Source organism: Limanda limanda, chromosome 2, assembly GCF_963576545.1.
Source record: "Limanda limanda chromosome 2, fLimLim1.1, whole genome shotgun sequence".
Taxonomy (NCBI): Eukaryota; Metazoa; Chordata; class Actinopteri; order Pleuronectiformes; family Pleuronectidae; genus Limanda; species Limanda limanda.
Genome location: NC_083637.1, coordinates 16,289,582 through 16,301,863, shown reverse-complemented (window position 1 = coordinate 16,301,863; position 12,282 = coordinate 16,289,582). Strand labels below are relative to the sequence as shown.

The following is a 12,282-nucleotide window of genomic DNA, read 5'->3' as shown; positions in this document are numbered from 1 at the left end:
AAATATTGAATCACCACAGGGTCACTTGCTAGAGGCTACAGCTTCCACTATGAGACAGTAATAGGATTTTGCTGGAGACCTACTATATATTCATACTTGTCCTCCCAGAATTGACATAGAGTTGATGCATGTCTGGAACAGCACAGGCAACAGACTGCACTTTAAAGCTGGTGATCCTCTCCATTATTAAAGAGAATAAAACTGGTCTCTTGCATTAGCTTTTGCTTTGTACAAGGGAACTTCCCCCTGATTATGGGCAAAGCATGTAATCGGCAAACTCGCTGCAGGTGTCTCCAACCTCGGCAGAAGGATGGAGTGATTATGCAACTGGTAAAGCCAGCAGGGTTGAGCGGGCGATGCATCTGTATGTGAAACATTTGCTCTGGAACGTGGCGCCGGTGCCTGGCAGCCATTTTGAGGGAGACTCTATTAGTTGAGGTTGTTTTCTATCTCCCAAGTATCGCTGCTTTGAAGTGCTCCGTTCTGTCTTATCAGCAGGCCCGAGTCGCTCGCCACGAGCACAGTGTGTCTGAGCTGCACTGAGTGAATGGAAAGTAAAAGTAGCATTTCTGTTCAGGCTGTTTGTGTGTGCACCATGCATGTGTGTGTGTGTGTGTGTGTGTGTTGCTTGGTGCGCAACTGAGGGAGAAGTCAGTATCTGTTAGTGAGTGTGTGTACGTTTGTGTGCGAGCTCTCCAGCCATAGGGGCCAGTGTGTTATCTCAGTATGCAGCCCTATTCACGTCTGTGCGACTATGCAGCCTAGAAAGCTTCTTGCCCTCCAGTCAGATTATCATTTTGCTTGATACCCCTCTGGATCTATTCCTCCCTACTGTTCAGGATGGTGTGTGTGTGTGTGTGTGTCTGTCTCTCTGTGTGTGTGTGTATATTTAGAGGCAAGGAGGCAGAAACTTTTACGCAAACTGCAAGAAACTATAATGAGTGGCTAAATTGCTACAGCGCATGATCACATTGTGACGTTGATGGTTCAATAGTTTGATATTTCCTGTCTGCAAACTGCAAACGGTCGAATAAAGTCACCAATACTAAAATAAATGACTAAATAAAGTTGTCATCTTGAATAATAGACGAGTAATATCTCACACTTCGTCTCAGCTTTGCTCATCTTCTATCTTCCATCAAATCCCTCTCCTCTTTGCCTCTGCTTCACTCCTCCTCCCTCAGTCTGTTTGTCCGCTGCGTTCCTGACAATGTGGGAAACTTGCCAAGGGAAGTTCTCTTTTCCCTCGTCTCGCTCTCTCCCCTCCTTGCCTACCTTTCGTGCTGTGGATTTACGATCCCTCTGTTTACCGTATGAGAAGTCAACAAGAGCATTCTCGGCAGAGGAGCGGAGGCAGAGACAGACAGTCTTACCCACACAGAAAAACATTGCCACGCAAGTGCACAGGCACAGACACACACAAACACACACACACACACACACTGCCTGTCTGTGTTTCAGATGATCACGTGTTTGGGTCTCAGGGTGACTGACAGTATCTCTATGGCCCCACCAGTGCAGTGACAGATAGGCACCTCCAGGAACAAGTTTACTGCCAGCCTGCCATTGTCTCACTTTCCACCGAGCTGCTACAGGTCAGGAAAGGGGGAAAAAAACAACACAACACAAAACAATAGAATACAATACAATGGAATAGTCAACAATGTAAACTCATTATCACTTTAATAGCTGTTACAGAGATTGAGATCTTCCTCCGCAGAGGTTTCCCAGATGTGACGTAAGAATAGATGGTCGCAATTCCATTTTTCGGACCACTTCAGTGACTTATTGTCCTTGTTAGCTGAAACTTGAGGTCGAAAGTTCATTCTTGACTTTGGAAACCGCAGACAACAAAACAATCTCAACACAGGGTCCATTCATTTTTATTTTCTAAGCTTTTCATTTCCTCCATACTATCTTCTGTGATGGACAGAGTTGGACCGATAGAATAGAATTAGAGCTCACCAGACATTTGTGGTGTGGTATCATTATGATGTGCTCCTATTGTTTTATGAACAAAGTCCAGTTAATTTGTACTTAAAAACTGAAAAACGTTAGCTATTGAATGTTGTGTGTATACAACCTCTAAGGAGGTTATGTTTTCACCCTTTGCCTTGTGTGTCTTGGTTGGTTTGTATGCTTGTTTGAAAGCATGATAACGCAAAAACTGCAGGATGGATTCCCTTGAAACTTGGTTGAAGGATGTTCCTGTCACATTTTGAAGCCAATCCAGATCAGAGGACAGATCCACGGATTTTTCTTTACTACTTTCTTTAAGACTGAGAGATGAGAGGGCGTTTTCTGTGACTTTTTCACTGTTTTCCTAGGGAATAATTTATGGCTCTTGATGAAAGTCATATATAGAGGACTGAAATACGAGTGTGTGTAATTTGATGCAGCTTGATTGGATATAAGGGTACTGTTGGGTCTTGGCAGAGGCATGCAGTCTACTGGGTGTCATTTTAGTATTTATATGTGATCCTGCAAATATTTACCAATGCAAAAAACCTCCAAACCTGTAAAAGCAGCACTTAATACAATAGAAGGACCTTGTTCTCAGAGTGGGATACAGTGCAGCAACAGTGCAGGGAGTAAAACCTGATTTCTTACATGCAGTGTGGCTAGAGCCATTTATCTTATGCAATCACTTGTACATGAAGTGTCATGCATATATATGAACTGATGTTTCGCTTTCTGTCTAAATACGTCACCTACAAACATGTGCATGGCGTATATATAGTGTAAAATCCTGAGAACGGTTCATAGCTTCTCCTCAGTTTGTGATTGTGTTTTTTTTCTAGATTTGTGTCACACAGCTGCTCTTGTGGCATTGGTCCATGCCAAGCGTACAACGTTTAGGTTAGCTGACATCACAAGGTTGTCGTAAAGCATTTACTCACAGCTTCCGAGAGCTAAAATGCGGGGAGATATGCCAGTCCCCTTGAGTACAACCTCGAGCCCTTTCTTTCTTTATAAATGTTTCATGAAGCTGTTATGTCATCCTCCTGTAGTGCACTCCCTACAGCGTCTTCCACAGCCTCCTCGGTGATGCCCGTGATAAATGAATCACATCACAAGACCTTTTATCATCTAAATGTTGCAGAAGGGTGAGCGCTGGGAGGACGGAATTAAAACAAAGGCAAGCACATGTGAGAATGGGTTTAAGATAAAACAGGTAGAATAAAGAAAACAGGAGTGAGTAATGAAATCAGGTGGATGATGTCAAGAGAACAGCGGAGAAGGGGAGCAGAGATACATGGGTAGTGTAGTGCTGTGGCCCCTTTCCTATGATGCTGGCAGGCTTTTGTCTTACTTGACCCTGAGCTGCCAGTGTTTTCTGCCCTGTACTCAAATGACAGCAGACATCAACCTCACACACACACACAAACACACGCACGCACATGCACACCATTACTCTTATATTGTTGTGGCAGAGGCCCTAATGGAGCTTCCTGTTTGAGTGCAGATAGGCACACACACACTCTCACTTACTCACTGTTTCGTAAGTACACACACACAATCTCACACACACACACCCGCAGATTGACAGCCAGTCCCTAGGCCACCGCTGCCACGCATGATTGATGGCAACGTTCCGTGGAGAATGCATGAGGCAGGGCAGCAGTGATTCAGGAGCGGGGAGCAGCACGGTTTAGGTATGGAAACACTCCATTGAATTGTGGAGGAAGAGAACAGAACGTACACAGGGAGTGGGATTCTACACGGCTGTCAGTCAAACAGACGGACAGACAGAGGAGGTGGAGAGAAAGGGGGGAGACAGAGATAGACAGAGGAAAGTACAGTGGCTTTAATTACTCACAATCCACGGAAGGGGACGGCTTCAGTTCACACTAAATAATATAAACACCCACACACACACACCCACACACACACACCTCAGCCTGCGTCACTCACACTCTTCCCTAATTCCCGATGGACCACACGGAGAAAATGACATAGAAACCAGTTGCAGTTACACAAAAATGCAGTTATCACTCTGATTATATTCTACTGATTGTAATCCTACAATCCCCTTTCCTGAACCGTATATGTAGCCTGATTGAAAAATGGCCCTGCAACCCCCTAGTGTCAGTGACCAGCATGTAGTACACATTATGGCCTGAGGTGCACCAAGTCCTTAGATGGAGAAACACACTTCTACTCTATGTGAAAGAAATAGTTTCAGTCAGTAACCTAAGATGATACAACATAAAGAATATTAAAACAACTGACTTTTTAGTTGTTAAAGTAGCATTACATTAAGTCATCAGAATCCATATTTGAGCAGCTTGGTTATATGAGAGGGGGGTTGCCTCTGTGTGTCTGTTTGCAAGCTTGCATTCATGTGTAGTTCAGGGAATACACATGGGAAAGATGAAGTCTTAACACTGTCGTTACGAGCTGCATTGGGCCACTGATGGAGAAAATACGCAAACATTTTACTTAAAAGTACAAATAAATAGACCAAAATATACACAAGTAAAAGTATCTTTTTGAATTAGGATATAAAAGTACTGGCCAACTGTGACCTATTACCTAATACAACGGTCTACTACATGATTAACTGTGCATACTGCATATTAATATAATTTACTTCTTTACAGTTCTATCTAGAAGAGGCAGTTACCTATATACAAAATCAAATGTTTTTTAATTAGCATCTGAAACCTCTGCAGGTTTTGGTTTGATATAAGATTTATTTTTTCTTCTGTAATTACATTTCCTAAATATGTCCCTGAGTGTATTTCCTTTATTTACACATGTTAAATTGTTTGCAGTGGCAGATAAAGCTTTCGACTGCTTTGTTTCTGAGTGAAGATGTGGCTTGTGGAAATGGGCCCCACCTGTAAGCAGCATATTACACATAATGACTTCTAAATGATTTGAAACTGAAAAAAAATCTCAACGGAAACGTGATGGAGAAGTGTAAATAATCATTTCCATCTACTCAACCTGCGATCATGCAATATTGATTTGCACTGAGAGCAGAGAGAGGTTAGCAGATGGAGAGAGACGGATGGGCGATGTAGTATTTTCACAAGAGGACACTAGTGATTCACAAACACACGTGCTCTTCTCCTCCTCTCTCTTTCCATCATGTCCTCCATCCTTTCTGTATTTCTGTCTGAGGTCAATGTGAATAATTGAGCTTCTGTTTTTTACAATAAAATATTGACAATAAAAGACTGAGCCGTGTGCATTTAAGTGACCTTTCTGAATCTTCAGATGTCACCGTGTGATGAATCATGCATGACAGGGAAAGAATGATTTTTTTCTGCCAGGTTAAGCAGCGAGAAGCAAATACTGTACAAGTCCCACAGGAAGGACTGGTAACCTTGTGTGAAACCTGCAGGATGAAGCCAATGCTGGTCTTTCTAAGAGGTTTTGGATTTTTTGCTTACTGCAGTTGTTGTACCCCTTTAGAGTGGTAATACTATAAAAAGGCAAAATTAGGTGTGGATCCATCTGAATCAAAATATACATTTCTACAGGAGTGATCATTATTCAGTTACTGCAAAATAGCATATGTTACTTTCAGCTATACGTATGTGATCTCACTAAGCAATATGGTGATATAGTGGTTGACTGAGTTGTTTGGAATAATTTCCTAAATTTGGGAACAACTGATAAGAAAAAACGCACACATACGCAAACGCAAATGATCTGGCATATGTTAACACTGACAAGCGATGAAACACTGACATTTGTAAGTCATCAGAAACATCAGCTCCTCCCTGTCAGATCTACTTAGTGCTGTGTAAATGAATGCCTGCAAACGTGTTGGTGTCTGTTACTGTAATATTTCTTTAGGCTTGCGGGGCCGTGCAGATGGTTTGATCGCAGCTAATTTAATTCTGTTGTTCTTTTGCTTCCGTTCATGGAAGTACATTTTGCTCTGGCATCCAGATCTCATAGAATCATCCACCGGTTGTGAACCACAAAGCCTCTAACGTATTCCTCTTGAAAAGATTACATATAGTCTCAGAAAGAAATATAAGTTATTTTTGAAAATCTGGCAGCCTTATTTGGAATACATGGATACACCACCAACGGTACCATAGGACTGTAACAATTTGGAGCTCTGAATTACATTATGTACTGTGTCATTGCGGTATTTCTCTGTGATGTGTCATCCTATGCACCAACTTTTATTTTTTTCTCTCTTTGGTTGGGGGGAATTATTTACTTTATTTAATTAGTTTTATTTCATCTATGTGTGTATTTTTTTTATTTCGTTATGTAATTTTCTGTAATGTTTAATGTAGAGGGCTCTGTATGCTCTGCATGTTCTCTTGCATTGTAAACATATTTGGAAAAACAAAGGACTTTTTATGACTCTGTGGTGGCTTCAGCAATCTTCTACGCTGTGGTCTGCTGGAGGGGGGGTAGCACGGACAGAGACAGGAGCAGGCTCAACAGACTGATAAGAAGAGCGAGCTCTGTCCTGGACTGTCCTCTGGACTCCATTGAGGAAGTGGGGGACAGAAGGATGTTAGCCAAGCTGGCGTCCATCATGGGCAACACCTCTCACCCCCTACATGACAATGTGGGGTCCCTGAGCAGCTCCTTCAGCAGCAGACTGTTACACCCACGGTGTAAGAAGGAGAGGTTCCGCAGGTCCTTCATCCCGGCTGCAGTCAGGCTCTACAACACCAGCACCACCTGATAATGTTGTAGTCCCTGTCTATTATTTATCTCCACTCAACCTCTCACCATAGCTGTATTTGTATTTTTATTTTTCTTATTTATTTTTTATTTTTTTACTCAGATCACTACTATGCACAATAATATTCAACACTTTACATCTATATTTATATCATGGTCACTTATAATGGTTACATTGCAATATTTATATTTTCCTTTATACTATCTTGTAGTATTATTTATATTATGGTCACTTACTTTTTAATTATTTTTTCTGTATCATGGTCACTACTGTTGCAATATTACTTATAATACTTTTGTTTTCATTACAATAACACTTACATCACTCCACTTTCTCCCCAGTACCTGCTTTTGCACAGTGTCTGTTTTGCAGGTTTTTTTTTTTTTTTTTTTTTTTTTTTTTTTTTTTTTTGTTTTTGTTTTCTGTATATTTTTACTCTCATTATGTGTAGTTTAGTAGTGTATATATTTTGATCTTTCTTTTTTATTGTTGCTTCGGCACTGTTATTTAAATTCTGTTTTTCTCTTTTTTGCTGTAACAAGTGAATTTCCCCGTTGTGTGGATAAATAAAGAAATCTAATCTAATCTAATCTAAAAAATATTCCAAAAAAAAAAAAAGCTTCATAACAGACTGTGGGTCCAGGTTTAAGAACCCAGGTGTTGTGTTCGTGCAAGTTTAAACCCTTTGCTCTGTCTTTTCTCTGTAGATTATCGCCCACCTCCCATGATGCCCCCTAGCCGAGGAGGAGGAGGAGGAGGAGGTCCAGTTGGTGGTGGTGGTGGGGGCTCCTCCTCTTCGTCCACCAGCCGCACCACCACCACTCGTTCTCCTCCCTACTACACCACCCCAAGGCCCCTCCTTACCACCTCCCCTGGCCAGCGGTACCGCACCACGACAACGATTCGCCAGCCCATCCTGGTTCCTGTCGGCGGCTCGTCATCGGACACCAACCAGATTCCTGACACCAACCAGAAAGCCGGACGCAATCCAGCGGTGCAGGTCCCTCCTGCAGCCCCCCAGCCTCCTGCCCTGCCTCCTCAAGACTTCTGCAGTCCAAGGTTGACAGCCGACATATCGTGGCCTCGGACTCAGCAAGGCCAGATGGCCAAGCAGCCCTGCCCTGTAGGGACACTGGGTGAGGAGACGCATGGGGGGGCCGGAGAGCAAGCTTTGTCCAGGATTAGTATTTTGTTCTTTGCTTTATTATTCTCTCCTGAGTCTCGCGTTGGAAGTCTTTTGCATAAAACTCTAAGTGGAAACAGTTTCCCCAAGTCAAAATATCAATACCGCAGTTAAATAGGAAAGTGTGTGTCTCAGATGTTGATGAGCAAATCACAACAAGCCCCCTGTGACCCCCAGCCTGAACTTGTCAGTACATTCATGTAGTAGTTCGGGTTTTATATACATCCTGTTGACTAGTAATTTAAATAAAGAGTCACATTTTATAAACCATATATATTTGACACAGACTGTACATAAAGAGGGAAAATACATTTCCACATGTGCACCAATGTGCTCTAAAAACGTATTGTCTTAACGCTATTTGACAGTGTGATAATTAAACTTAAAACATAAAAAAACATAAAACTCTAAATGGAAACAGTTTCCCCAAGTCAAAATATCAATACCGCAGTTAAACAGAAAAGTGTGTGTCTCAGATGTTGATGACCAAATCACAACAAGCCCCCTGTGACCCCCAGCCTGAACCTGTCAGTACATTCATGTTGTAGTTCGGGTTTTATATACATCCTGTTGACTAGTAATTTAAATAAAGAGTCACATTTTATAAACCATATATATTTGACACAGACTGACATAAAGATGGAAAATACATTTCCAGAAGTGCATCAATGTGCTCTAAAAACGTATTGTCTTAACTTTATTTGACAGTGTGATAATTAAACCGAAAACATAAACATAAAACATTAAAAAAACATAAAACTCTAAATGGAAACAGTTTCCCCAAGTCAAAATATCAATACCGCAGTTAAATAGAAAAGTGTGTGTCTCAGATGTTGATGAGCAAATCACAACAAGCCCCCTGTGACCCCCAGCCTGAACTTGTCAGTACATTCATGTTGTAGTTCGGGTTTTATATACATGCTGTTGCCTAGTTATTTAAATAAAGCATCAAATGTTATAAACCATATGAATATGCCACAGACTGTACATAAAGATGGAAAATACATTTCCACAGCTGCAGTAATGTGCTCTAAAAATGTATTGTCTTAACGCTATTTGACAGTGTGATAATTATCCGAAAACAAATAGCCGAATACACAAAATACAATAAGTGACTTACTTCCAAATATTATTGTCTCTCCAAAAAGTTGAGTCCTGCATTTGAGATTTAAAAGGGGGGAGGTGTATAGAGGAGACCTGACAGTGAGGGATCCACAACACAGCGTGCTCGATCATCCTTTGATTGTGATAGTGAGTGGAGTGGAGAGGAGAAGGATCTAAGGGGGTCTTAAGGGGCTGTTACAAAGTAAAACATATATATATATATATATCAATATTTCCTTCTGAAAATGTGGTGGAGCAGTCGTATAAGATCTCTCACATCCTCAGGAAAAGCATTCTGTGGTTTTAATCAATTATCTCACTTGACAATGATGATTCCTCAAATCCTCCAGCCATCGTCCACACACACACACACACACACACACACACAAACACAAACACACACACTCACAGACGTTGCACGCACAATCTGCTTCGTGAACCCCAGTCACCTCAAGAGTCCTCATGTCTCCTGGTGAATGTCAGCGCTGTCTCACCTTGTTTGTTTTGCTTGTTTCTCGCAGGTGTGGCCACATACGTGTGCCTGGCCCACTTGGGCTACTGGGATCCCCAAGGCCCCGACCTCAGCAACTGCACGTCACCCTGGGTCAACCACATCATGCAGAAAGTAAGTCTGAAAGCTGCTGGTGGCCCTCGTGGCTCCGCGGCTGAGCCCCAGTTTGAAGATATGTATTATGGATACAGTCCCGGAGCAATTTCTCACGCGTGAAGATGCACTGACCACAGGGAAAGATTTAGGCCATGTATCCATCTTCATTTGTTATCCCTAACTCGTGTTTGAGATCTGGGAGATTTGAGATCGCTGCAGGGGGAAGTGCTCGCCTTGTAACTTCTCCCGCAATTTCAATTTATGGCTTTCGAGTGTGTTCTCACATGAGCTGAAAAGGCTTTAGAGGGTTTCTGTGAAAGACAAAACATGGAAAATGATCCCTGTGAAATCAGTCATAGGAGCAGAGGTGCTAAATTAGGAGTTGTTTCTGTAAAGTGTTTTTAAAATGTCTTCATAAACACTTTTTAAGCCCTTGGATTCCCCTTCAACCTAAACCCACTTTGTGCCCCTCTATCCCTTCCTTATTCCTCACCTCCTTACTGCACCTACCATCCTCGTCTGTCTCATTACCCACCTGTCCTTTTCTTCTCTCACTCAATCCACTCTTTCCCTCTCTGCCCTTCCTTTCCTCTCCTTTCATTTCTCCATCTGTCTCTCGCTGCTTTAATCCCAAACCCCCTCTACCACTGTCCTCGTCTGCTCGCAAACTTTTTCTTCTTTCCCCAAATCTTACTTCCCTTCTAACCTCATCTGACGTCTTCGCTCCCATCAATCTCTCTCTCTCTCCCTCTTTACTCCACCCCTCCCGCCGCTCCTGTCACTGTTAGGCTTTCTCAGAGTAAGGACCCAATCGCAGACCAAGATGCAAAAATACTTATTTATTTCAAAAATAAGAAAAACCAAGGATCCAAAAAGGCAAAAATGACTGGAGCCTAAAACAGAAAAATCCAATTCAATAGTTGGCAAAACAGAATTCCAAAAAAGGGAAAAGACAAAGAGGACTAAAAATCGGAATGTCAAATATCATACGAGATAAACAGACCTCAAAATCTCAGATTCCTGGCATGGCTTCTCACAGGCAAAAAAACGATACAATCCGACAGGGGACAACAGAAAGACTGGGCTTATATAGAAGGGAGAACAAAGACAAGACACAGGTGAACAAATCAGGCAAACAATCAGGGTGATGATAGGGAACAGGTGAGGGGGAAAAAGAGCGGGAAGCAGCAGAGGGCGGAGTCTCCGGACAATAAAAGAACAAACATGGCCTGACAACATAAACACAACAAGCACATGACAACATAAATAAACAGGGGGAAACACATCATAGATGTATATAAAGACTAGATGTCTTGTTCGACGGAGCCGGACGTCACCACATGGCGGCCATCTTGCCAGAGTTTGCTCGCTCATCCATAACATTGTGTTGGTAGTGGTAAATAACCATAACTTGCTCAATTTTCAACCGATTTTTAAAAGGTCTGGTTTGTTATAAACGTCAGAGATGTAGATATGAAACTGCATACTTATGAATAATTATGTTATTTTCTAAAAAATGAAATAACTTATGCAGTGTCATAACTGCATCTCTGACGTGTATAACAAACCAGACTGTTTCAAAATCGGTTGAAAATTGAGCAAGTTATGGTTATTTACCACTACCAACACAATGTTATGGGTGAGCGAGCAACCTCTGGCAAGATGGCCGCCATGTGGTGACGTCCGGCTCTGTTGGCCGGCAACGCAGACGAGACATCTAGTCTTCATATATATATATCTATGAAACACATGGAATAACAAAACACATGCAGGAGGTACAAGGTAAAAAGTCTTAACTGTCACCCTGTTTGGCTCGCAGCTTCGTTCGGGTGAGACGGCTGCCATCGTTGCCCGGGAGTTGGCGGAGCAGACCAAAGGGCTCCTGCGGCCGGGCGACGTGCCGTCCACGGTGCGGGCCATGGCCCAGCTGGTTGAACTGCTTGACGTCCAGCTCAGGAACCTCACCCCCGGGGGCAAGGACAGCGCAGCCCGCAGCCTCACCAAGGTACTGCCTCAAGAAACTGTTTGTGTTATTGTACAGTGAGTAACCGAGGGAGATTTTTTTTTGCAGACACTGGTATGGGAGAGGATACAAGGTAGATGAGAGATGAAGACAAATAAAGGAGGACGAAAGAGAAAGAGCAAGGAATAGATTGAGTGATAGTTTTGAGCTAATGGTTAGATGGGAAGCATATAGTTAGTGTTTTTATCTTGCACTCATTCTTCAGGGGTTAGAAAACTCTTTTGCAGTCTTTGAAGAAGCAGCCCACATTACTCTGCAGATTTCCACATGATAAATAGCTGCTTTTAGACATTATTTTATCCTCCCTCTGCGTGTGAGTCTTTGTAACAAGTTTTGCTCTGCGTTATGGGTGATAGATAACTGCTTTTAGCCTTTGGCAGGGTTCCTCAACTCTTTCCAGATCCAGCTGAAATTTAATAAAACTCTTGTCTGGCCTGGGAGTTATCCTCATTAAAAAACACAGCGCTCGAGATGAAAACAGGCTCGGGACACGTTTTACGTCATAGCTCATTGTTTAATGAACTTCAGTCTCTGAGTTACAGTGGCGAAGATGCTGTCGACGGGCGAGAGTGCTCTCTTCAAGATTACATTAATGGAAACTCGATCCAGAGCATGGAAAGGATGTGTTTTACCACAGTGGCGGACAAGGAAAGAATTCAGCTTTATACTTTGTCCATGTAGGCATTCAATTAAAGAGA

The 12,282-nt window shown here is 42.4% G+C and overlaps 1 protein-coding gene across 1 annotated transcript in view; it reads left to right on the top strand.

The window, feature by feature from the left end:
* The window catches only part of adgrl3.1 (adhesion G protein-coupled receptor L3.1), a 98,467-nt gene that overhangs the window by 45,948 nt on the left and 40,237 nt on the right, over window positions 1-12,282 (top strand). The window contains exons 6-9 of the mRNA XM_061084795.1: window positions 3,026-3,107; window positions 7,475-7,803; window positions 9,476-9,579; window positions 11,381-11,566. Of these exons, the coding sequence (XP_060940778.1) occupies window positions 3,026-3,107; window positions 7,475-7,803; window positions 9,476-9,579; window positions 11,381-11,566 (701 nt within the window). The remainder of the gene's footprint in view (window positions 1-3,025; window positions 3,108-7,474; window positions 7,804-9,475; window positions 9,580-11,380; window positions 11,567-12,282) is intronic.